The sequence below is a fragment of the Aquila chrysaetos genome, chromosome 21, assembly GCF_900496995.4.
Source record: "Aquila chrysaetos chrysaetos chromosome 21, bAquChr1.4, whole genome shotgun sequence".
NCBI classification, from domain to species: domain Eukaryota; kingdom Metazoa; phylum Chordata; class Aves; order Accipitriformes; family Accipitridae; genus Aquila; species Aquila chrysaetos.
The window spans coordinates 10,742,790-10,769,845 of record NC_044024.1 but is presented as its reverse complement, the minus strand read 5'-3'; the positions used below and the strand labels follow the sequence as shown (position 1 = coordinate 10,769,845).

At 43.5% G+C, this 27,056-nt stretch overlaps 1 protein-coding gene across 10 annotated transcripts in view; it reads left to right on the top strand.

The window, feature by feature from the left end:
• The window catches only part of LOC115333616 (5-hydroxytryptamine receptor 2A-like), a 103,740-nt gene extending 77,619 nt beyond the window's left edge, over window positions 1-26,121 (top strand). For 2 of the 10 annotated variants that reach the window (XR_005931013.1, XR_005931010.1), the window contains 5 exons: window positions 5,013-5,213; window positions 17,391-18,196; window positions 18,862-21,640; window positions 21,771-23,051; window positions 23,192-23,343. Coding sequence is in view for 2 of the 10 variants with exons in the window: in XM_029996799.2 (XP_029852659.1) it covers window positions 5,013-5,213; window positions 17,391-18,223 (1,034 nt within the window). In the remaining 8 variants the exon portion in view is untranslated. Of the gene's footprint in view, window positions 1-5,012; window positions 5,214-17,390; window positions 18,659-18,861; window positions 23,052-23,191; window positions 23,344-24,367; window positions 24,548-24,796 lie in introns of those variants that run through there. The other 8 variants (XR_005931009.1, XR_005931011.1, XR_005931008.1 and 5 more) reach the window with 8 other exon arrangements.
• Window positions 26,122-27,056: the final 935 nt, after the last annotated feature.

The window sequence follows — 27,056 nt, the reverse complement described above, 5'->3', positions numbered from 1 at the left end:
CAGATTGTGCTATAGAAGTATTAAATATATACAAGCAATAGACATTTTTTAAAATGTAAATATAGTGAGCCAGTTCATTTGTAGCGTGGAGTGTGTTTGTATGTGTACACACAACTCCTGTCTGCTCCAGCTTAGCATGAAAAGCTAGGTAAAGCTCATGAGATTTTGTTCGAGGCTTTGGGGAGAGGGAAGGGGGTTTGCATCAGCCACCATCTATTCTGCAGTCTCATAGTTTCTTTTCAGCCGCAGGTTTATTTTTTTCAGTTCAGCCATTCTCCTACAGTCTGGACTAATTCTGTTTTACCGTTCAACGTAATTAATTTTGTTTCCATTTGCTGTGTTTTGGATTATTCAGTCACCTCCTGCTGCAGTGGCTGGTAATTTTGACTCTCATGCAGTGAGACATGCAAAACAGCACAATGACCATAATAACAGTGTTATACAACACTTTTTATCCATATGCATAAAACCTCTGACAAAAGTGATTAAATTTCATTATTGCCATCTTTCTTGATGGAAAGCACAAAAAATTTAAGGGAACTCTCATCTGACAGAAAATTAGCTACACACAGAGATGGTCTGTGACTTTGCCAAAATGTTTTTGAGTTTCTGTATTTTGCTGCCAACAGTTTGTGCCCATCTCAGCTGTTCAGTGACACGCTGGAACTGTAGTTTGCTTTTTCATCCCAGTGCAGGAGATGAAATCCCACCTATGGACCATGACACCTGCTTAAATATGAGTGTTTGACCCAATGTTTCCCATGAAGAATGACAGCATCTCAGGTTCCATGGGATGCTATTCAGTGTTAGAGGCTGAAGCGATATACACAGGCATTCTGCAGAAGTTTCCTTCCAGGATTTCATACACAGAGGTTTTATCCTGATCAGAGCCAGAAGCTAACTCTGATCTAAAAGTAATATGTTGCAATAGTATTCTATACACTTTTCTCTATTAATTTGTTCAGTGTAAACTTCTGGCATCCACAGAATGCCTGAACGCAAAAAAAATCTGCAGTTTGATTACACACTGGGTAAAGAAATACTGCCTTTTTTTCTGACCTGCTGGATTAATCTAATCCCTTCAGCACTCTCCTGTGTGGTCTACCAGCCAGTGCATTAAATATATGGCTGATTTTAAGGGCACATAATAATTCAAGGTACAAAAGTCAGAGTTTCTTACAAAGAATTTGGTTTTTCCTTACCCAGGTGTTTAGTACTGTTTCATTCTTTCTGGAGCCAAATTTGGACTGAGATGCATGCTTTCCATTGGAAATGCAATTACTAAAGCTTAGAAGCGCTAGGGTCCAAGAATTTATTTCACTCAGTCATCTGCACTTCTAAATATACAGTAATTGCTACTCTTTGTGTATGAAATGAGAGAAAATAGAACAAATTAGAGAAATGTTACCTTCTGCAGATAGAGTATTTCTGAGGATAAGATTGTTTTAAAGGTATAACATTGTTAACAGAATTGATTTTTAATCCTTGTTTGCATCTTGGCACAGTCACAGGGCACATTTCCTATGTTTTGTACATTTATTTGAAACAGAATTAGAATAAACTTTTTTCTTTTTTACAAATTACTGGCTTTGTAGGCTGTGTAGGTGTTTTTCAAATGCACACACCATGCTTACTTAAAAGTAATTGCATTTCAAGATAGGATATATATTATGCCCTTCCTATCAAGGTATAGTCATGCATTACAAGCTGCCATTCTACAAATTTCCAGAGTGACATTTTATTATTGCGGATCATTTTAGGAGACTTCCTGAGAAAGTAAAATGTCTCTTCATATAACTGCCTTTTCACGTAGAAGCATAACGGAGTGCCTTGGGACAGTAAAGACTAAAAGGATTAGCCATTAGGAGGGCTCTTATATCACCTTTATCTTCAAAGAAATCCTGACAGTTTGCCCGGGCAGAAATTCTGGGCAACATTACTTTGATCTGTTGGTGGCTGTGGTTCCTGCGGCACCAGGGCTGACAGCAGGCAGCACCTACTAACCTCACACTATGGGTATGAACATTTACTGTCGTCTTTGCTTCTGCTAATTTTTTGGTCATAATGCCGTTGCCTAGTTCACATCAATAGCAGAAGTTGTTCCAGGGAGAATCAGTCATGGGAAGTGTTCGGGTAGCTTGAAGGAAGAAGTAAGAGAAGCTATTCATCATTCAATAATGCTGAAAAGGTGGTTGCTGTAGAAACCTTTTCCAGGTCTAGCAAATGTCAAGAATCAGTTTGTACCCACTGCAGCACCATAGATCAGATTGGAGATGCTCCCACGCACAGGGACCCTGGAGACCTGGCGTTCCTTCCTGGAGACACCAGAGATTTCCTGGCCGTCTGCCTGATGGGGGGAGCAGCCATCACCATCACCATCCCCCTGTGCAGAGACTGCTGCACAGTCATAATTGCTCCATGCATATTCACAGGGACCGCCTCATCCATCAGGGCATGCTCCCCGGTGCTTTTCTCTGGTCTTGTGCTCATAGCTCATTTCAACCTGTATGAGAAAGCTGGCTCTAGCAACTCAGAGGCAGAAGTAGCAAGGGATAAAGCGTGACTGAATGTGTTTTAGCTTGGACTGGCAGCAAAAGCCTGGGGCTGTACAGGGAGCGCGGCTACCACTTGAAGGAGATCAGACTTGTTCTTCCCTGGAGCATTCACTGAGGCATCATTGAAGACCCAGCAAATCAGAGCTAAAGCTCTGAGCTCAATTGCAGGTTGATAGCAATGATGTCCTAAGCTATTGCAAAGTGTGAACAAGAGCAGGAGGTGCAGAATTTGACTGTAGCTTCATAAAGGGGCTGAGTCATAATTTAACTGAGTTCAATTCATTTCCACAGCAGAGGCGCCTTTTAAAGTAAAGATGCTCCAGCCACAAAGGGCTTTACTTATGTGCTGGTTTTGGCTGGGATAGCGTTAATTTTCTTCATAGTAGCTGGTATGGGGCTATGTTTTGGATTTGTGCTGAAAACAGTGTTGATGACACAGGGATGTTTTCGTTACTGCTGAGCAGTGCTTTCACAGAGTGAAGGTCTTTTCTGCTTCTCACCCCACCCCACCAGTGAGGAGGCTGGGGGAGCACAAGAACCTGGGAGGGCACACAGCTGGGACAGCTGACCCCAACTGACCAAAGGGATAATCCAGACCGTATGATGTCATGCTCAGCATATAAAGCTCGGGGAAGAAGAAGGAAAGGGGGGACGTTCAGAGTGATGGTGTTTGTCTTCCCAAGTAACCACTATGTGTGATGGAGCCCTGCTTTCCTGGAGATGGCTGAACACCTGCCTGCTGATGGGAAGTGGTGAATGAATTCCTTGTTTTGCTTTGCTTGTCTGTGCAGCTTTTGCTTTACCTAGTAAACTGTCTTTATCTCAACCGACAAGTTTTCTCACTTTTACTCTTCTGATTCTCTTCCCCATCCCACCAGGGCTGGGGAGTGAGCGAGCGGCTGTGTGGGGCTTAGTTGCTGGCCGTGGTTAAGTCTTGACAACTTAGTTCCCTTTGATAAGGACCTCTTAAATACTTGCTGCTTTGGATTTCAGTCCAATTGCAGTCCATCTAGTAGAGGTGGTGCAAACTTGCTGAAATAAATGATTTATCTCCCCAGAGCTGAGGTCTTGTGTGTGGGTTTCATGGGTTACTTGGCACTTCTTCTGTGGGTTTACCATTGGTAGAATGAGCTAATGTGTCCATCTTGTTCTGCTGTGCTCTTGTGAAGGGTTCCTGGGCTTCGCTGGGACAATTCGTAATAATTTGCTCTGGTTCAGTTCATCTCGGGTTTCTGCATGTAAGGTATCCTGGGTCTCTCTTGGCTGGGTAATTTGTTTCAAAATATGCTTTCTGAGGCTAACGTTTCTCCCTTTCCATTCGAGATCAGTAGGATGGAGCTGCATCGTTCTTAATATAACATTGATTCTGCAGAGTGATGTTTCTGATCGTTGGGTTAAACTTCAAGATTGCTTTAGATATCCATGTTCTGAATGAAGACACAAGAATATCTCATTATTCAACTATTATGAAGTCTCTCATGTTTTCAGCTTCTATCGATACTGTTGATTTATTTTGATAAGTGTGTTAGAAGCCCAGAGCTTGGCAGGACACGTTACTGATCTCACGCAATCCATTCTGGGCATTAACATAGGAGTATTATTCACAAATCAATTTTCTCTGAACTTTAATTTGAATACCAGTGCCCCTTGAGGATCTTTCTGGGTCACTTTTATCCTCAAGCTGTACTTCAGCACTGAGTAAACTGATTAATAAATGCAGGCATCCAAATTAGCTGCGTGCCAGCTGCTGTCAGATGTAGCTATCTAGTCTGTTCAGTTTGCTGGCATACTTGTTTCTGTAAAGAGTAATACTCAGCTCTGTCTACCTTCAAAACAGTTTTCAAATTTCAGCCATTCAATCCCAGCTGCTCTGTAAGGAGGCAAGTATTCCTCTGTTATTAAGGCACACTGCCTGGGGAGAATATTTAAGGTGAAGTAGTGTCATTTAGCTAGTTGTTAGACTGTGTAGAAAAACTGTCTGCTACCTTTCTGCTCAGCAGACAAACTGAGAAGTACATATCAAGAGAGCTTTAGAAAGCATCTGAGTGAAGTTAATGCCACATAGTGCTATGCAATCCATGAAAAGAATGTGATGAGGCAATTACAAATGAATGTAATATTTGATTTTGTAAAGATATGGGGGAAAGGTTAAGAGGGAGGAACAGAGCTAGAACGGTCACTCGGAGGCACTGCGAACTTAATGTTCCTTTGCTTTTAGCTACTGGTCATGGAAAACAGATGTGTGGGAACTGGCTACGGGTTTATGGAGTGTCCGGAGCCAGGGACTGCCTCGAGAGAGGTCCCACGAAAGGTTTCTTTGTCCACTCCACATGCACGTGCTCCTTACTGGTATCGTAGAGTTAACATATCCCAACGTTTTCTCAGAAATGATGGCCTAGCTTCCCAAATTATTTCCTTTTCTTTTTTCCTTTCATTTCTTTTCTCTCTATGTTTCAGATTATGCTTGGCCTTTGCCTAAACAGTTGTGCCCTATATGGATTTCCCTAGATGTGCTCTTTTCAACTGCATCTATTATGCATCTCTGTGCCATCTCTCTTGATCGGTATGTAGCAATACGCAATCCCATTGAGCACAGCCGCTTCAATTCCCGCACCAAGGCTATTATGAAAATTGCTGCAGTTTGGACCATATCCATAGGTAAGCAATGCGGCTCACGATCTTAACTGTGTCTTAATGAATAATAGTGTTACTCCAATTTTCATTTAGGATTTTTTAAGAGGATACTCAAATTAATTTACCTGGCCTGCATGCCTGAATATAATAAATGATTACTGGGAAATAGATGTCTTCCATTGCGGTTGGTCAGTGACCAAAATAAGCAGCCATTTTTCAGAATACCACTGCTTTCAATGCTGAAGCATTGCTGCTGTGTACATATCAATATGCCGATAATGATGGTAACACAGACAAATGGTACTATAAAACTGCTGTGTAAACAAAGCAGAAAATAGCATTAGCAAAGACTCTGGAAGGAAAACGCAGCCAGTACAAATGACATGTCTACACTGCAGTTAAACTCACTCAAATTCTGGTGGCGGTTTAAGTAAAGCAGCACAGAATGGAAGGCAGGCTAACAGTGAGGTATTTACTGCTCTTGCACAGGCTTTATAGCCTATATTATACTCTGCCACAGCTGGATTGCTGCTAGTACCAAGCTAGCAAGTTTGAAGTCATAGTAAATGAGGACTGGACATAAAAGAAGACATTTTTGTATCACTTTGATACAAAGCAATAAATACAGCAGCAGTAAAATAAGGAAGAAAAGGCAAAATGATAGCAAGATGACTCTGTAATATCAGGAATTTTATGTGAAGAAAAACATTTTTGGAGGAATTCTTTCAATGTGCTTTATAGAAGAGACATTTGGGCCAGTGTCAGAAGAATTGTACAACCACTTCCCTCTGCTGTATTGCCTTCTTTTCTTGAATAAAATGCAGTCCTACAAAGATTTAACATTTAACTTTTCTTTTATAAAGCGGTTGTCACTTTCAGTGCTGTACTGCAAGGAAAAGCATGTTTCAGGTGCTTGAACTTCTCTTGGGTTTTGCCTGCTTTGGAAGTGGAATATGATACTGGATGTCTGGGTGCTGCAGGGGCTACTTTTGAAGAAGCTTGCCATGGAAAAAGGCTATGAAAACAGAAAAAAAAAATAGGGAAACATACCTTCTCTCCTCATGAATATAACAAGAACACCTGTTAGAAGCAAATTTTCATGTGCCATAGGCCTACTACAGTTCCTTTAGGTAATACAGTGAAATTTCATTTGGTTTAATCAATTCATTTAAGATTTCTTTTTTACATTATTATTTTAAACTCTCTGTGCTGCCTGTTTGGCATAGGAAAGAAAGCTGCTGAACTCAGTGCATAAACAGTCACATATGAACAACTTCACGTGCGGGACACTTGGGCTTGATTTGCATGGACAGTTCAGAGTCGGCGCAGAATCTGTGCCCTGTGTTGCACTGTAACACAGAGGGAGCAGCCGGTGTCCCCCCCTAGCAGAGCCATATAAATCTGTCAGCAGCAGTAAGTAGCACATTGCAAAACCTGGGCGATAGGACTGTTCTGCTTCCATTTCTGAAGCTAACTTGTAGATTTTTGCCTGTGCTGCCTTATATGTTGCAGACATATCCTTAGAAATTTTGGCTAGTGCTGAATGTGGCTGCCTGCACAAGCACCTTGAGGGCTGTTGTGGTTTGGATTATGCGTCCAAGGAATAAAGTAAGACAATGAGTACTTCATGCATGGTTCACTGAGTAAGCAGACTAGTAAGCAAATCTGGGGCCTGACCAAACGAATGTAAAGACAGCCATAGACCTACCTCTTCCTGGAGTTACTGGGTGGGGAATGGGCTCAGGATGATGGAAAATAGGAACATTAGGGGCTCTACTGTCCCCCAAGGACAAAAGTACCAGAGCTAGGATAGGCAAGGTGACTTTGTGCTGCTCTAGAGCGCAAACACCTCACCCCTGCCCAGCTTTCTCAGGTGGTTTTATTATTAATCCTATTATTTATAATAGGATGTGAAACAGGTGAAATAACAAACACTAAAAGAAATAGCTTGGAAAGGAGATGGAATGGCACTTTTCTTTTGCAGGCACATGGCTCATCAGCCCTCACTAAGGCAATGGGTGCTGCATTTATTCCCCAGCATCCAAAAGTCTTTAGGAGGAAGCTGTGAGCAGTCACTCAGCGGGACATCTGCAGTGCACAGTGCTTTTAGGGATTGCCCCAGGTAGCGCTTCCCTCCCCAGGCTGGGAAGGGAGATACGTTACAGCTGTACCTGCGTGCCCTTCTTTGCTGGGAGCATAGCTGAGAGGGTGTACAGCATGTCTGGACTTTGTTTATGTCTTGTTCATTCTCTTTGATGCAGATACAGCTGGTCCAGGGGAGTCTTTGCTTGCATCCCTTTTTTTGAAGACACAGGCAGAACCGATACTCCCCAGAGAGTCTGTTCAGGGCACTGAATTGCCATTGGATTTCCACCTGCCCCAGCGCATGCGATAGGGCTTACCCATTTACTTGGGCTTTCTCCAGAAGGTTGCATTAAATGGAGAAAGAAAAGTACTCTTGGTGTGTATCATCTAGCTTATTTTAGAGTAACTGTTTTTACTTCATAAATGAATTTAGAAATGTGACAGACAGAGGAATAAACTGAACATGGAATGAAAGAGAAGGACTCACCCAAAGTGCATTGTTGCTGTCTTCTGGCTCTTACCTACTTGTCACTTGGAAAGGCCTGATGAAATCCCATGCAATTTTCAAGAGGATGAAACAGGTTAAGTAAATTCATCCTCCCTTCAGTATTAAGTATCACAAAAGAATTTGTGCATTTCTGTACCTGATTAAGTATCAAATTCAAAGCAGCCCTTAAGTGCAGGCTGGTCAGTTTGCATTTTCTAAATCCTGCTTCAGTTGGACTGAAGAAACTTTTAAAAGCATCCCATGTAAAGAATCCTGAATTCAGTTCCTGAAACAGAATTTAAAATAGGAAGTAAAAAGCATGTAATTTATCTTAATTTAGTAGCTTTTGCATTCCATTTTCCTGAAATGTTAATGCTGACAGCAAAACATATAATAGAGGTTCTTTGCTCATTGAGCTATGAATTTGGCAGGTTGCACAAGCCTAAACCTATGATTAGGTTTTTAAGCAGGGGAACATAACAGAGTCCTCCTGTCTGTTGACAATTGCTTTATGAATGGGTCTTTTCCAAAGTCCTCTTTGTTCCAGAGTAAAGTACATCACAGCCAGTTGTCTTGTGTTTTAGCAAACGTAACCTGAGCAAGACTTTTTGTGTTCAGTTAGAGAAAAAGTGGGTGCTGTGAAGTGCTGGGCTTGTAAAAATGAGTTTTGTGATAGATAGCACTGTGCTGAGGCTGGAAATAGAAATGTAGGCAACAGAAATATCCACACAACTGAAAATGAAAATAAATTATAGATGTGAGCTTGCTGGCAGAATCTGATGTTTCAAGACTTCAGACTTTGGACAGTTACAAGTGCAAAGGTTTTCACGAGTAATATGTGGACTTAACCATCTCACCGGACTACCTGTATCCTGCTCTGAGGAAGGTGGCTTTGGGCCACCCTGGCCAGGAGAGGAGATCCCCATGCAGCTCTCGGCAGGAGTGATGAGGAGCTAGGCAAACTCTAAATGCACACCGTATAATGCAGGAGAAAGTGTTAACTGGGTAATAGTAATATAAAAAAAAATCACATTGGAAATGTGAATGAAAGAACTTCAGTGATGTGGAAGGGTGCATAAACATGGCTTCTGATATGAAAATAAGTAAAACATTTTAATTCTGAAGCTCCTCGTTGCCCAGCTGTTGCCTGCTAGCACAAAAGGGGTTTTCCTCTGCTTCCCAGAAAGTTCAAGGTTTGGTCATTTACTAGAGAGCGCCAAAATTACACATGCTACCAATTTCCCAGCTCACAGTTTTACATCCTTAGTAACAGTGTAAATTCAATTTACTTAAGTGACTGAGATAAGGCCACCCTTTAAATTCTGCTCTTTGTATCAGTGCCATAAGCAGACCCCACATGTCTTTTGTTTGTTTGTTTGAAAACGGAATAAGTGACAAAAAAAGGAAATGCACTGTTGAATTACGGTAATACCATGATATGTGTTTCTTTTCATTCTCTCTCTGACTCACTAAAGATATTATAATTTTGATTTCAGGTAGATATCCAGGGTTTGTATATATAATAAACCATTCAACTTTAAAAACGAATTTTACATCCCCATTTAACTTTCGTACTATTTCATTGTTTTATTGAGGAGATCTATTTATAGAAGTATGAAAGATGTGCTGCAAGGAGCAGTAAATGCTCATCTCAGATTAAGTGATCTTATGTCTAACAGCTTTTTGCTTCTGCCCTGAGTGTTCCTCTTTCACACAGGCTGAGCAGCCCCCTGCATCCAAGCTGTCCTAATGATGTCCTTAAAGAGCCTCCAGGTATCAGTTAAGCTGTCCCCTATCTCACTGGGGATAATTCCAGTGGGAAATGATACTCAGCTTGAGGAACATGCTTGGAGTGGCACCACTGATATTAAAAGGAATTGTAGCTTCCCTAAAGGCTAAGAGGAGGTTGTGCATGGAGGTAAAGGGGGACTGGAGTAGTTCACGTAGCTTCCCTTGGGTCATGGTTTTAGAGCATGTTTAGGGTTTTGGTTTGCATTTCTGCCCATAGGTGTGTCTCTGGGATCAGTGACTTTCTCAGCGAGGCATTTGTTTGTTCCCATGGTGTGCTTGCTGATGAGATGTGTTTGCTCCTGAGCACTCTCTGTTCAGTGCAGGGCAGTAGTTGCTCCTGAGAGACTGTGCTTTGGGATAGGAGCACACACCCATGAATTTCTTGGCAGGCTTCCGGCTCTGGTTAGCAAACAAACTTTTGGACATGTTTCTTGGAAAAAAATGGCAAAAACACTGCTAATGGAGAAGACAACAAATGGAAGATCAGAATGTGTTACCAGAATTTTGCTCAAACATTTCCCATCAAGCAGGCTGGTTCTGTTTGTGGCTCATCATTTGGAGACAAGGAAGCAGTGTTAAGACAACTATCACTGGCAAAGCAAAGGTTAGACAGGCACCCTTCACCTCCTGGAAAAGTGTACAAATTCCTGATTACGAGCACTGCTTTGGTAGAAGGACAGTAACACTATTGCTGAGAAAAATGGTTGCATATTAGTAAAGCCTGAGAGAGGTAGCATTAGTTTCTCTCCAGATTTGGGAGAAATTTGTATTAATGTATTTTTGCCTTTTTATGTTTGACATTAAATGTCTGACAGTGTATGTTTGACTGAAATTCTTCCCTCGTGAGCATGAGGGCTTGTAGTTAATGACATTGGTAGGCAGAGGCACTGCAGCGGTGGCAATCCTGATAGTTTTTGTTAGCCTCAAGTTAGCACAGAGGTGGCATTAGCATTGCAAGCCAGGCTGCTACTTGCTTCTGGTGGAGCAGTAGGGCAGGTTTGTGCTCACAAAACTTTTTCTGGCCTATCTTCTGGTCGTGGGTGATACAGAAACCCTTGCTTTACAGCCTAGAGGCATGACACTAAGGCTTCATCTGCCTCTGTTTCCCATTCGTTTGAATGGAATACAAGGTTATTTTCTCTAAAGACATTCTTTTGCCTGAGTGTTTGTACCGTGATTCCCAAGAGGGGCATTGATCTCCCTGCCACATCAGCAAGAGTTATCAGGGTGAGGAAGATCACAACAGTTGATAACAAGCTGAGTTCGTAGCAAGGGAACTACGGAGGGATTTCAGGCACAGGTGCTTAGATTGGTTTGATTTTGTCATCAGATGTCAGTGAAATATTTTGCCTGGGACAGCAGCAGATGGTGATAGTCTGTGAAGTGTTTTGCACAGAAGATGGATTGACCGTCCCACCACATCCATTCCCAAGGGGCAAGGGAGATGCTGGTGCCTCCTGTTTGAGGCTACTGCTACTGAGCACCAGTTCAGGCATCACTGTTTGATGTCTTGGGGAAGCCCAGCCCTGGTAGCAGGTGTGCTGTGAGCAGGAGCAGGAGCCCTGTCCCCCTGGGTTCAAATGCACCATTGGAAACAAGTGGCTGAGCAAACCAAGAGAAGTAATTTAGCAAAATAGAAGAGAGGGTGGGAAAATAATTTATTTCTTCTGTCTTTTACTAGCATTTGCTGGTTTTCCATCTGGGCTCAGGTTGTTCAGTGCTCTCACAAGGTTTAAGTAAAGGTCAGCAGCTTGTTCAGGCACAGTCAGTAATTACATTCATCTGTTTGCAGTTGTGCTCGCTGTGGGCAGGGAGATCCTTCAAAGTTCAGCCCCCTTTTATCTTTGCCTTTAAACCAATACAAGGCTGGCACTGTTGTTTTATTAGAACAGTTAAATAAAACTAGACCTAATCCAGCCCTGAAGGTGCATTGTTGCTGTATTAGCACATAAAATGCATTCCAATTAGTCTGCTGACATATGGGGAATATATGGAATTTTTGTGGTTTTGAACACTACAGAAGCCCACATTCTTCGATTTGCCTCTGAAGAGCTTTGCTTCCTAAAACCGGTGCCTTTTCTTTCACAATGCAAGTCAAGAGGCTACTGTCTGTTGGGGTTTACTTCCCCTCTGTCTGTTAGGTATTATTAGAGAAATGTGCAGGCACTTTGCAAGACACTTCTGTTAAGAAACCAAACAGATTGGTTTTAGGTTTTTTCCCTTTTCTGAGAGGGTTAGGTTCCTATTTCCTCTAACAGACTCTAATGCTAATGCATAGTTATAGCAGCTGCTAACATTCAGATGAACGTCTCTTAAAGTTGTAACCCACGTTTATTTTCCATAATAATAAATATGATGTTAAAGATATGGATTTAAACACGCAGTGTTTATCATGGACAGCAGTGTTCTTGGGTTTGCTGCATAGACTGCTTTTGTGGTAGCCATAGGCTTGTTTGGCACACAGCAATTTCTCTCTGCCTTTTTTTTTTTTTTTAAATTTGTGTAAATGCCAGAAGGATGGTAGTGAGGTCCAAAGCCCACCTGCATCAGCAAAGCCTTTGCCATGGACCACAGCAGACTTTGAATCCAGCACTGACATCAGGAGAGGTGGTCCCTGGCATTCCCAAGCTTATGTACCTGCAGCAAAATGTGACCCCTCTTGTGTTCAGCCCTGAGAATCCCACACACGGAAAGACAGAGTAAACCCATGCACAGGCCTCTGTTTTCTTTAGTGAGGTTGCAGTCCCTGGAGAACATTATATCTTCTTGTATAAGAATGTTGTGAGAAAGAATGGAAATTACTTCCTTTCTTAGTGAAAATAACCATCAAAGACTCCATCTTTCCAGTAATCTCTATCAGTCTCATGGGCTTTCACAGAAGAAAACAGGATATTAAACACAAAACCATTATTGTTTTTCATTTAAGTCTAAATTCTGTGAATGTCAATTTAGACTTTTTAGCCAGCTTTTTTTTCTGGAGCAAGACAGTAAATGTTTTACAAAGCTGTATTTGTAGGTATTTGGGGTTTGTTTTATTAATTGAGAATCTGTGAAGAGCATCTGTTACTCTGTGTCCATGGCATCATCTCAGCCCCATTTGGTGAACCATTCTGCTGGTTTAAGAACATCTTTAAAGCTGACAAGAAGCAGTTAGGACAACAACTGTAATTGGGTTTGTGATCCAGAGGATCTCCCTCTGTCTTGCTTCCCGCTAATCTGTCAGACAGAAGCTAAAGGAGGACAGAAGAGAAAAAAATCACATTCATCTTCTCCTTTGTGAACTGCTGTGGTGAAAAAGGACGTCCTGCTCCAGCTGCTGACTGGCAGAAGGTTGCACAGAGCTCCCAGTGTTGAGTCTAGCAAGGACATGGTTCATGGTTTGCTGGCTGGTGGTGGCTGGTTGTCTCTTCTTACTGGGGCAAAACCAGTTGCCCTAGGCACTGCTCAGGCATCAAGCAAGAGGACCAAGTTTGCTCTGAAGAGCAAAGAGTGATATGCAATAAGCTCGCAAAACTTCTACCTTGCAAGTTTTTGGAACAACGCCACCTCTCTTTGGGAATTTGCTGCTGCCTTAGTTAGAAAGGGTTATTTGACACAACTGGAAAATGCTTCTGAGGCTGGAGACCTCAGCTCACTAAATCAGCCTGACGTTTGTTGATGAAGAGTGTGACAGCTCAGCTGCAAGGCAAAAGCTCACGAAACGTTCTGCACTGGGGCTTGGAGAGCTGAACAGCAGTAAGGCTGCACAGCAGTAGGCTTCGGAGCCTCTTGCCTGATTTAACGCTCACTGTCCTTGTGCTGGTGTAGTGAGTTTGGCTTTCTCTGACCAACTGACCTTAGTTCTTAAATTATGAACAGCTACAACTGCAGTGTTAGTATTGTGGGTTGCTTGAGTCAAGTGGAGTTGAATGCCTTCGCCGTGCTTGTTCAAACAGCTGAACTCAAGTAAGGCAGGCATTCATGCTTACTCATGTTCAGGTGCCATGGGAATGATTAGTGATAAGCACAGCGTGTACTGATCAGGGTAACCCTATTGAAATCAGGGCCAGGGTGTGAGCTGTGTCTGCAAGCAGATATTTGTGCATTTGGGATTGTGGCAGTAGCAATTTTGCAGTAATCCCCCATGAAGGAAGCTCCTCTGGGGTGTCTGAGACCTTCCACACTTCACTTCTCACTAGTGGGGTGGTGTAGAGTTAGTCCCTGTTGCCCAAGTTGTGTAACAGACTTAGCTCCCTTCAGGGTTGGATTGTGGAGTAGATCAGTGGTAAATCTCATATTAAAGAATATGTTACAAAAGAGAAGTGTGAGGCAGAAGAAAGCGTTTGAGATGAGGGTAATGCTGCCCATTCAGCAGTGCTGTAGGCTAGCTGGCAGCTGAATGAATGTGTGTTGGCAGCTCCTCCGAGGGCATCCTTCTTCCTACTGCTGTTAACGATGGGGTTTTCCTGGATTGGAGGAAAGCAAACAAAGACCTGGTGCTCTCTCTCTTCTGTGCTTTCTCAGCTTGAAATCCCACTTTGTTATGAGAGATGCAAGGGACACTTTTCCATTACAGCAGCTACCTCCTCATTCCCTGTCATCAATGCTGAGGTATCTCATGCTCATGCAGAGTTTTAGGCTGCCATCAGTGCTCTTGATTTGTATATTCATTATATCCCAGAACTAGGTTATTCTTCCCAAATGTACTTTATGTGTGTGACCATGAAGATATCCTGAAACCTCATCTCATTTCCCTTGGCTAAAGCAATAACACTAAATTCAATTATGACTATTTCATGAATGAACCTTTATTAATTTTGGAGGTTTATTTCAAAGGGTATGTGTTATAGAGGGCTCTAAAGCATAAAATTATCCATGCAGATATAATCCCAGTGTAATGCCATTGATCTAATGAAGATCTCTTCTTTGTGCAGACTGCTCTGTCCACCTCCCACCACTTGCCGAATGTCTGTGGTTTGACTGAGCCAAGGCATTAGAAAGATGTCTTTAACAATCAAGAGTCAATGGCTTGATGGGATGAAGGTTATTGCAGTCACAGGGATTTGGCACAGGCAAGGTAACAGGGGTTAACATATCAGAAAGGAGGCAAGTGTAAACTGATAAACATTATCATGTAGAGGGAAAGACGACCGAAACCTTGAACTATCACTTGGGCTAAGGAATCACAGAAGGTATTTGAAGGCATTTATAATCATTACTTTTCAGAAGAAATTTCTTCACTAGATTACTGGCAAACGGTAATTTTATGGTAATGATATTTTGCAGATGTATTCTTCAGAATCCTGGAAAACACTTGCCTGGAGCAGGAAAAATGCCCTGGTTAATCTCTTCAGCATGTTACTCTTTCTGTTTAGAAATTCAGAGTCCCACAGGATTAGTTCTAGGACCTGTGCTATTCACAGCAACCCAAAAAAAGCAATCCAGACACAACAGTGGCCTCCGCATTGGTTATTTCTTGGGTGAAGGAGCTAAGGAAGGAAATGGCCAGCCCCACAGACATGTCTGCAGAGTGAGTGCTCACTGACAGCCAGGCTGCCAGAGGGTAGGAAGCGAAGAACAAAAGACATTCTGCTGCACTCTAAATGCTGGGATGTGCAGGTTTTTTCCCTTCTTTAAAAGGACAGAGAGGAGTTTGAAAAGAAATGGAGAAAGATAATCAAAGGCATAAAATGAGTTTGGCATGAGGAGAGAGAGTAAATAGAATATCATTCTTCAGTTCCAAAAGAGATGTCAGACAATAGAGGTGATAAAGGTCTGTAAAATTACTGAGAAGGTGGAAAAGGTGACCAGAGAGTGATTATTCACTGTTTCTCACAGTAGAGGAACTGAGGGGAGTCAAAGGAAATTATCAGGCAGCAAATTTTAAATGAGCAAGAAACACTTTGTTCACATGACAAACAGATAGGTTGTGGAACTGAATGCCACTGAGTATTGTGGAGTTATAAATGAGATCAAGAATTCACAGAAGATAGGTCTCAAAGGTTATTTTAAAAATGAGGTGTGGATCCAACTTCTTGCTGTGGAATTCTCTAAGCTATAATGCTGACAGCTGCCCCATTTTGTACCATGGCCCTAAACTTCTGGTACCTGCCAAGGACACGAGACAGGGCTGGATGAACCCATGATGGTCTAACTAGATCTGGCCCACCATGTCTTTGCCATGTTCTCACACATAGGTTGTGGTATTCCAAAATATGTTGTTGCTTTTGTTGGTTTTGACTGTGTCTAGACAGATTTCTTTGAAAGGTTTTGGGTCTGACCTGGTGTGGGACTGAGCTCCACAGATCAAGGGACAAAGTTTGGATCTCAGTACACATGAAAAATATTCCAGTGAGATCCAGTACTCTGGCATGAGTCCTGTATTCCCTCTTCTTTCTGTCCCCACAGACAGAATTGCTGATGAGTTTCACAAGCTAGAATAGAGCTGGTATGCAGATACATATTCCTTAGAGGAAAACAGTGTTGGAGGACATTAAGTAAATGCATCTGAATTAGAGCTATTCAAAATGCTTTCATTCTTTCATTCCTTCACCCTGTGAGGGACAAGCCAGCGGCTAGCTGTGTGTGCAGACTACTATGTGCAGTCCTGGACAGTCGTGCTCCGGGCTTGACATGCTGTCTGCTCTGCCTGTGTGCCAAACAGCATGGACACATAGCTGTCTCCAGAGATCCTCCATGCAGGACTCCTGCTTCTGCTTCAGGAAGGCCTGATGTCCTGAAATCCTGGACTAACAAACTGTGCTAGATGATGCTGAAGAGGAAAAGGGATGCAAAGTGTTCTTAATCTCACTTGTCTGCCCTTAAGTCCGTGACTGTAAAAAGTGCTGTGCTACCAGGATACAAGAGAAACTGCCTTGGCAAGTGCAGTGATTCCTGAGGCTTATTAGTCTGCTTAGTGCTTAGGAGTAGCTGGAAGCTGTGCTCTAGTTATTATTATAATTGAGTCATTTAAAGTTTCCTTCCTTTCAGCCAGAGGGTTTGTAGCTGGGGTTCTGATTTCAGACTGTCATGTCAATCTGATTACCATTTTAGTTACACCTTTCTACTTTCATGTTGTCTGTTGTTCCAGTTTTTAGCCCTGTATTCAAGATAGAGGGATAGGAATCAGGCAGCCTTTTCATTTGACTCTGTAATTGCCTCCTCTAAGAATTCAGGCAAGACTGTCTCTATGGTACTTTTAAGTTTCACCCTGCTTGTGGATGAAATGCCTGGGCAGGCAGATCTTGCAGACACCACTGTCTGCTTGCACTAAAGTAGCTGATAAGGACCCAGAAAGCCAGGAGCTTTTCTTCCATGGGTCCGTGATGCAATGGAAAAAGTGGCCATTTTTCTATCAGGATTATTTTAATGTCTTTAAGAAACTTGCTTCTAAATCTTTATAGCTGTAATTCTTTTGCATTTTGATAATTTTCCTCTTTAAAATTTGCTACTATCTACCCTATGTCAGTGCTTTCAACCCCCGGCCCCCCCCCCCAAAGTGGCAGGCATGGAGTGGCCAGCCGGAACAGAGCAGGATAATGACTGCCCTTTCTACACCAACAAATTGCAATTAATGCTAGAAAAAGAACTTAATAAAGGAGTTACACTGCATTTGCTGTGTCAGCTGTGGAGTGCAGGAAAGCTGCAGTTGTTCCCAGCTGAGAGCATTCATGCCCTGGAGCTGCACTCCCAGGAGTGTTGTTACATGAGGTTTTCCCTTCCATCTGGGAGTAGGAACTTCTCTTTCGAACAGCTTTAGGCAGCAGGCTGAATGCATGCAGGACCTGCGTCATCTCTGCTGCCTCTTTGGAGCCCTGTCCTTCCAGGTAACAGTCTCTTTTTTGGTCTCCTTCTTCTAGGGATATCTATGCCCATTCCGGTCATTGGTTTGCAGGATGACTCCAGAGTGTTCGTAAATGGGACCTGTGTCCTCAATGATGAGAACTTCGTCCTCATTGGATCCTTCATGGCGTTCTTCATCCCTCTCATCATCATGGTGATCACGTATTGCCTGACCGTCCAGGTGCTGCAGAGACAGGCAACAGTGTTCATGTGTGGAGAGGTGCCCAAGCAGAGGAGGAGCAGCGTAAACTGCCTCAAGAAGGAAAACAACACAGAGAACATTTCAATGCTTCACAATCATGAGGGAGCATCTCACTTGAACTCTCCTGTAAATAAGGAGGCAGTGCTTTTTCGGAAAGGAACTATGCAGTCCATCAACAACGAGCGAAGAGCCTCCAAGGTCCTGGGCATCGTCTTCTTTTTGTTCCTCATCATGTGGTGCCCATTTTTCATCACTAATGTCATGTCTGTCCTTTGCAAGGAAGCCTGTGATAAAGACCTCTTGAGTGAACTCCTTGATGTGTTTGTTTGGGTGGGGTATGTTTGCTCTGGGATTAATCCCCTTGTATACACACTCTTCAACAAAACATACCGCAGGGCTTTTTCCAATTACATCCGTTGCCAATACAAGACCAGTAAAAAATCAGCGCTGCGGCAGAATCAGTATCTGAATGTTGCTTCAACAGCTTTATATGGGAAAGATCTGACTTTAACTAGTTATCGAAATGGCAATGAACTCAATAGCATGGAACTAGATGAAGTTGAGGAGGGCCTTGAAATGCAACCAGGGACTTCAGAGCTCTCCATAAACAGCTGTAATGTTGTAAGTGAGAGAGTGAGCTGTGTGTAAAGGTGGCTCACATAGCCTTTTGCTACAGTGTATCTGTAGCCAAAATATATTGTATGAAAATGTTAAGTGTTGGTCAAAGGACAATGTAAATATTGCATTCTGAACAAAGCTTTTTTTTTTTAAAGAAAAAAAAGAGTTGTCTTTCCAGTCCAGTACTTAAAATCATATATATTACTATACTGCAGTGAAGTTTAAGGTTCTATATTTACTGTTAATACTAGATCAGAACTATTAGTTACTTTGCATATGTCATGGACAAAATGTTTGAATTCTTCTTCCAGTGCATGAACAAAAATGCTGAATATTTATCTCAGGTGGCATTTGCTGGAGTCCAGAATGGCACGTTAATAGTTATATATCAAATACATGCTATTAGACTTGGTCAGTATAACTTTCTTTTTCAAGTTGACAGTAAATATATACTTTAAATCCTCACCCCTATTTGTGCCGTGTAAAGACTGTACAGAAACCTGGCAGAGAGACATCATGAAAGCATAGCAGCTGTGCAGGCACCTGGCCAGACATGTCCTCTTACGGGTAGTGGCTTGCTGCCATACTGGGGCAATCTTGCACTTCAAGGGACCTCTGTTAAATTTTAAATCCCTCTCAAATCCTGCTGTTTTCTTTCCATTCCCCAGGAGGCTCCAGCTCCCCTAAGGAAGGTGGGGAATGCAGTTCTGGTGTGGTTTTGCGATCCTGGCTGGGATCACTTGCACACTTGGAGAAGAAGCATGAGAAACAAAGCGAACGCCACTTACCTGCTTCAACCATTTTATAAATGGAGGGCCTCAGATTTATAACAAGCCCTCCTTTGGTCTTGTAGATAATCATCAGCTCTGGGATGGAGCAAGCTGTGCTCAGTGTGGATGGCACTGCCTTCACAGATTGCTTGGATGATCAGGGTCTTTGGTTGACCTGGAGAAGAGCTCTCTGGCTTTGTAAGGGCTCTTGTCTTCTCAGTCCTCACATCTATTTATTCCTTAGCTTGTTTAGCATTTGCTTTTGTTTTTCAGCATCCTGGGACTTGCAGTGCTGGTGATAAAACACTGCTTTGGGTGTAGAGCAGAAGCTGCTGTGTGTGTGACGCTGGTTGGGTCAGGCTGTGAGGTACAGGATACACCTCCCTGGAGTATGCTGGGAGAGAGGCATAAACGATCCCTGCTCATTTCCCCTGCCTCAGGAGGAGGTGGGCAGAGCTGGGCAGAGCATGCGACTGGAATCATTTGCTGGTGATGTGGTTCAAAAGCAAACGATGACCAGGGACAGGAAGGAAGCAGACCTCGAGCTAGTCTACATGCAATATTAATCTGGATTAACTTTTAAATTTTATTTATTCCATTTCACTCCCAAAGTCAATTATAGTATATCATATTAACACCACTTACATCTTAATGAAAGCACCCACATTGGGATTTAATACAGTTTAAGTAATCTGCTTTTAATTCACAGCATGTATAATTTGAATTAATTTTCCTCTGTGTTCCTGTGTAGACAAACCCTCCAAGGCATCGTGTCTTTCTGGCAGTGTGCCTCTGGGGTGATGCCTCTCATGCAATTTTCCTTGTGTAGAGTATTGCCAAATGCCAGATATCACCCATAAGGTTTTTACATCTTCATTAACTAATGCACAAATGCTGCAGTGCCCATCTAACATGGATGCATTTAGCATCACTGACAGCCTCTGGCTATGAAAATCCTTAAAACTGAAAAGCTTACACTAGGCATGGATAAATTGCATTTTACTAACATGAACTGCTTATACTCTAAGCTTGCTGTGTTCATCCCACCAAAATTAACTTGTAGAAGAAATGGAAAATTCTGCTAGTGCTTTAGCGTAACATTGTGCTGTTGCATTGCCGTGTACAGCAACAGCCTCGCTGAGGCCACTACCGAAACACAACATACAGGTTGCATCTGCTTCTGTGTTGCACCTGGCTTGATGTGTTGAAGTTGATGGTCCTCTCTTCTCCCTCGTCCCCTCCTGGGAAAAACTCATAGTACTTCCATGCAGGCAGGCGAGGTATCCCAGTGCAGAGTGTAGCTTACTGCTTGCAGAAGGCAGCAGAGATGCACCATGTGCCAGCCTGCTGATAGCACCACGGGCTTGAATGCTCAGGAATCCACTTGCCTCTCCAAAAAGGTCTGGTAACCAGTAGGAAAAGGACTGGCCAGAGACACAAACTTGTGCCTTCAGTGACTGCCCTTTGCTCTGAGTCAAATTTGTTTATCTCATCTCAAACAGTACAGAAAAATCAGAAAGATCACATTGCTTTTTAAGTTCTTTTTTTTCTTGGGTGAATTCATAGCTCATCTTTTCCAAACATGTATATGTGTGTGTATATATATGTGTGAGTATGTACATATATATACATATATACATATTTAAAAGCCAACCACAGACTTTGAAAGCATTTAGCAATAAGTTGAATTACAGTAGCTTCTAGCATATGTGTGAATAGCTCATTTTCCACAGCATCCCCAAACTCCATATAAATCCACACACAGGCATTCTCTTCATATAGGAGCCTTCATGTCTTATCTTTGCTGGTTCTGTTGTATGGGCAAAAAGGGAACCTACTATATTTGGATGTAAATAATGGGAATTGAACAGAGAATTTACAGAATTTTTATAAATGTTTTTAAAAAATTCAGCACCAGAACTGTAAATATGTCAACTGTGGCTACTCAGCTGGACCCATTCTGATGTATGTCACTTGTTTGGATAAACAGACAAGGGGACTGCCTTACAGCGCCTGCGTTCTCTCCCGGCCAGCGGGTGATCACATTTTTGTGAATGGTTAAATACTGTCACTTACCCAACTTCCTTTGGGTCATTCACATCAGGGTTTTGTGATGCTGCTATTTATTTATTAAAGAAAGTTTGTTGGTTTAATCACTCTTAATTTTTTTTCATGGTCTATCAGAAAATAAATAAATGAACGTGCCCTCTCTTTCTTTCATCTGTCCCCAATTAAAACCTTTCCTGAGTGAAAAACATGTCCTGACCAAAAGATAAAACAACAACAAAAAATGAGGATAAGGATAACTTTCGTTTCTCCTCCCACACTTCAAGTATGGCCTGTAGTTGCTTCATCACAGAAATTAGTGTCAGCAGATACCCCAACACTTCCCACCCCAAAACTTGTTAAATACGAAGACAGTGATAAACTATTCCCCCTCTTCTCCTTGCTCCCTCCAGGAATAACTGTTAAAAATGACTTTTTTAAAATTACCTCGATTTGAAGAATGGATTTAGTTCTCTGCAACTTAACCAAAGTCAGGTTGTCCCCACAGCAGCTTTGTTTCTCCTGAGCTGTAGCCATCAACCACGGTAGTGCCTCAAGAAGCCCTGCCCTGGGGCTGCCTGATGGGAGTACCCGCTGGACGTTTTGTGTAAGTCCTCAAACCTCAGCTCAGGTATGGTTTTGTCTTATGAATAGCATGTGTGGTGGTGTTTTGTTTTGAGTTTGGACTGAACAAGTGAATATAGTTCCCTGGAAATGGTGCTGTAGGCTGAAACATGTTGGTTGCTTTGTTTCCCAAACAGATGGGAGATGTGCAGGCAGGCTGCCTGCGAGACAAGCACGCGTGTAGAGGCTCCGACACAGCAGACAGACCACCCTGTTTGACTTGCATCGGGGAGTCGACTTATGGGGTCAGCCCCTGAACTAGCACCTTCCCGAGCTGTAGGGGCTTGCAGCCTTCCCCACCAGAGGCCAGAAGCAAGGCTGACCACGTTTGATCAGGCACAAAGCCTTGTGGCTGAGGAACCTGGCTTCCAGACCTGAGCTGGCTCATCTACATCTGTGACATATTGCCCCACGCAGCCAAGTCTGGGGTGCGGCATTCACGAAGTCAGCCACGGTGGCTTGGGGATCTCTGAGGGCCTCAAAGGCTGTCCTTTGAGGACAAGGGCCTGCTCCTTCAGTCCTGTGCTCGCTGAAGATAAGAGCAGGTACCCAGAGGCTGTGGCATTTGGGAGGCAATACAGTTCATAGCCAATGCTGAGGAGCCTCAAGACATCCCACCTCACCATGGCTCTCCTTGTTTTAATGACTTGTGAGTCAGCAGTAGTTTTTATCTGAGTGATAATTTAAAGATGCTAATGTTAGGTGATGTGTGAGTAGTCAGTGTGAACAGTATGGTTAGTGCCTTTTTCTCTGTAGACACTCACGTCAACCATTAGTGCCTTTCTTCTGAACCGCCCTACAAAGAGCTTCATCACTGGCATGGAGCACAGCCAGTGCTCTTCCCTTCCAAGCCAGCAGGCTGACTGCAGTCATCTGATGTGCTGGAGCCATGAGGGCCCTGGATATGGAGAGCCAAATTCCAAAGGAAAAACATATTTTAAGGAAAAAAAGCAAACCACAAGCAGCTCTTCAAAAACAGCTTTGAGCTAATGAAGGGTGTCTGATATTCTTGCAGACAAATTATGCTAATCTGGCATTCCAAAAGCAGCGTCCGTCATGTGATAAAGATGCAGATGTCTCTTGGATGGGTTTCCTCCCTGGGTCACGGTATCATTAGGATAGCTATATGACAAGCCAAGAACTGCATGTGGCTTTGTCTCCATTTCAGACTGGGGCAGAAAGGCATCAGAAGCTTTTTCCTGGGAAAAAAGCATACAAAGACCACCAAGCCTTGGGCAGGTGCAGCAAAAGAACAAAGATAGACAGATGTATGCACACATCTGCACACACGAACACACACATCCCAGAGTCCCCAGAGAGCAACAGGAGATGTCATCATGCTTCAGTCTTCCCTTGAAAAAATGGGAATAGCTGAACAGCTGGCGAGGAAACCTGTGATGGGGAGATAAAATGCAGCTGTAGGTGTCACTGTGAAATGTGGGCTGTTCTAGTGATAATGTAGCGGTGGGTGTGCATGTACCAAAAAATGCTCTAATTTTTTATTTTTAACTATGAAGTTGTTATTGACTGTTCTGCCTCTCCCTCATTTTCTTTTAAGTCTCAGGTCTTCTGCTTGTTTGCTTTTACCCACACTGGAACTTGTGCTCTGAAGCTGTCAGAAGTTGACAAAATACCTGTGATGTGTCATTCCCTCTCCACTGTGCAGGGATGCTGCGATCCCATAACAACATGGAGGTGGAGAGTCTTCAGGTGAGTGATTTTAGATATGTATGAGACAGATAATCAATGCAGCAAGGCATGCCTGCTGATTAAAGAACTACACCAGAAGATCTTTTAACAAACAGTCAAGTGCATGAGCTACACGCAGAAAAATTTTGCTTAAAACTGTCCTAAACCCTGGGTTCTGCTGACGGCAGGAGGGTTTGTTGGCACATCGGGAGGGAGCCTGGCAGCGCAGGGTGCCCTGAGCTGCACGCTGCTCCAGGCAGCCCTCCCGCACTCCCTCCGGGAGGGTGCTTGTTTTTACAACCGGGCACAGCGTGTCCTGGCACAGTGCCCAGCGGGATTTACTCCACTCTCTGCTGAGCAGTGCAACTGCAGAAAAGGTTGCAAAAGCCTGGCCTCCTGGGCCACAACTTCAAAGATTTGGGGAGGGGCCTAGCGAGTGGGTAAGTGTCTAGCAGCGACCAAAGTCCAGTAACTCTGATTGCTCTGGGGTGGTGGAAGCAAGAGAATTATACAGACTGCTCACAGCAGCCAATGGGTGAAAAATTATTGTGGAAAATTGAGACTGTGAAGCAATCCTTGTTACGTATTACATCTCTCATGAATGTTGCCTTATGTTCTGCTTCCCCCAAAAATGAAGGATCTCTTAGCATATAAATGCAATTTCCCCAGCAGTTTCCTGGGTCAATGGCTGCTGCTTTGTCACTCCAGTGGGCTACTAACACTTAGGTGTTAGGTGACTTGAAAAATGAATCATGCAGCTTCACACAGGGGCATGTTAAATCCACTGTTCCGAACTTTCCTGTGCTTGAATCATAATTAGTTCAACAAATAGGATAAATTAATGTTTAATTAAAATACAGCCTAATTATCCAACATATGTTTTTAATAGGATCTAATTGTGGCATTTTGAGTTATTTGAATTGCTTATACACTAAAAACAATCTGTAGGCTGGTGCCTGTTAGACCACTGCCTGGTTGCATTTTTTAAAATTCAGAGCAGTTTTACATTTGTATGTGCTGCTTATGTTAGTGTCTCCTCCTGCAGAAGAACAGGCGGGTGCTGGTGACGGATGCTTATCAAAGCCACTGAAGATTTTAATCAGGGTCCTTTTCCCTGACTGAAGGCTAGAACAGCTCTTATGCAACTTTTTGGGGAGGAAGACTTCAGTGCCTCTCCTGCAGAGCCCACATTTGCCAAAGATTGTGATACTGCTCAAAGCAACAGGTAAGTGCAAATGCCCAGCTGACATCTCAGCTGTGTCGCAGGTTCCTCCCCTGTAGGCACCAATAGTTCGTGTCCCAAAATGTCTTCAGAGAGGATCCACAGGTCGCAGTGACTCACCTATGAAGCCATGACAATGTTCAGCCCCCTCAGCTAAGTACTCCCCCTTCTTTTTGCAGCGCAGCCACAAGGCTGGCACACAGGTGAGCTAACCCTCAAATAAGCGTTTGGTCTATCTTGTACCTTTTCTAGGTGTTGCTGAAGAGAAAACTGCCTGCATCCTCTACCAGGCTGTCCTATGACAGCATTTAGCAAAGTGGTGGGATGCGTTACTGACTCCATGAAACAAAGCAGCTGATGCAGCAAACCATGGTGAACAAATGGTGTTTTTCCTTAGCCATATCTTTACTCCTTGAGGGCAAATGAATGTGATTGCCTGTTGCGCTGTCGTTAGTTGGCACTTCTGCTTTTAAAAAATGGGTGGGACTATGTGTTGGACCTGAGCAGCAGCCCCGGTAATAGGCACGGTGGGGGGACACAAGTCCAGGCAGGGGCATAGAGAACCCTTTTAATGAGAAGAGGGTAGAAAGCTTGGCTTGTTCCTCCTAGCAGCCAAAGACGGGTGAAGAAAGCTCTCCATCAGGACATCAGGGAGTGCTTGTTCTGGCTAAGGAGGGAGAGGAGCTATTTAGGCTAGAGGAAAACATTGGTATACAAAAAGGGCCAGAAATAAACTAGAAATTAGAAGCAGGTTTCTAACAAGTGGAGTATTCCAAGTCTGGGACTGCACTTTCTGGTGAGGCAGCAGTAATGGCAAGCAAAAAGCTTATTGAGGGCTCAGCTCTTGCATTCACGCAGGAATTTATGCTATAGGGGTACAGCGGGAGGGCCCAGCTCAGCCCTTATGTCCTCAGCCTCCTGTCTGACAGGGCTCCGGCACCACGCCAGCCATCTGCACGGCAGCACCTCTGACCTCCCCAGCGATGTGTCCCAAAGCGTGGGAGGAAAAAACATCTTGAAGCAAGAACACTGTTTTTGTGCTACAGTCCTTCAAAGTCCTAGCAAAGCTATGAAAAATGCCACAATTTTGGAGGAAGGCAGGCGAGGCCATGTCAAGTCAGTACATCTCCTGCAAGTAGGACAACATGAAGTGAAGGGATTGTGAAGGCTGTGTGTTCCCAGCCCTGAGCCAGTCCCAAACTGTATGAAGCAATATTTCATCTGCCTTCTCAGAAGCATCCAGAATCAACCAGCTTGGCTAGCCCAAGCCTGACTGCATGTAGTCATGTAAGTAAGTTTTATTTACCCACAACAGCATTTTCATGGACATTGAGTATTATTGGAGCCAGTCAGTCTGCTCTGGAGAGACACAGTGTTGAGGTAATGTCCTGTTGGGCTGCCATTAGCTGGTGTAGTTGAGAAAACACTGGTGAGCAGCTTTAAGGGCTGAGAGTCTGCTTTGTGCTTGCACTGTCTGACTTTTTTAATACTTTTCTTTGTCACTGCATTTCCAACTGTGCAGCCAGGAACTTCATGCTTTTGCTTCAGTAAAATAAATTGTGTTGTTGGCCTTTTAAGCTCTCTGTTGTTAAAAGTGGACTCAGCTGAACCTGGTAGGCAGCAAGGTTATTGTTTTCTCAGTGTGAGTGTTTCTAAATAAATTGGCAGCATGGGCACAAACTTCTGGGCAGCTACCAGCCAAGACCAATTTGAGGGTCCCAAACATTGGGACATATTTCCAGTTCAACAGTTAAGAGCTGGAACATCATCAGATAAAAGGCAAGGGCTATCCTCTCCTGGGCTTTATGCATCAGGTGGGGACCTCTCGGAGGCACAGTGGCTCTCCCAGGTTCCCTGGGCGGCCCTGGCTCTGCAGTCAGACCCTGTGAGGGTGGAAAGGATGTTTAGGTACCTAGAGGCATGATGGGAACCTGCATGTGTTGTCTCTGGTTTCTTCTCCCATGTAAATTTTCTGTAGCCATTCCATGGAGAAAGCTGTATGCACCGGGTGGTTTAACACACTCTTTGCATCTGTTTGCTGTTACTGAAGGTGCACATGTGTGTCATGGCCACACAGGGAAGGGCGCTTGAGGAGCAGAGGTCAACATGTCCAAAGGCAGCCGGGAGGCTGCAATCCTTGTGAAGATCAGGTTTTGCACAAGCAGACTGGCAGAAAAGACTTTCTGTGGACTGCTACAGCAGTTGGCACACAGGCGGATTGACAGCAGATCCGAAGCAAGACAGAGCTGGGGATGGTTGGACGCTTACAGTGGCACACGTTCACATGGGGCACTTGACATCTTCGTTTTTTCTGGCTTACATTCCAGTGCAACCTTTTTTCCAAATGTGGGCAGATAAATAGCTCTTCAGTGCTCTGAGCCTGACCCTGTGCCTGGGTGGTGAGGGACTGATGTGTTGACAGATTTTAGCCTTGAAATACAGAGCTTCGTCTCCCAAGAACATCATGTTTCTGTTTGGTATGCATGTTTTCTCCACCCCTGCGTGAATTCCA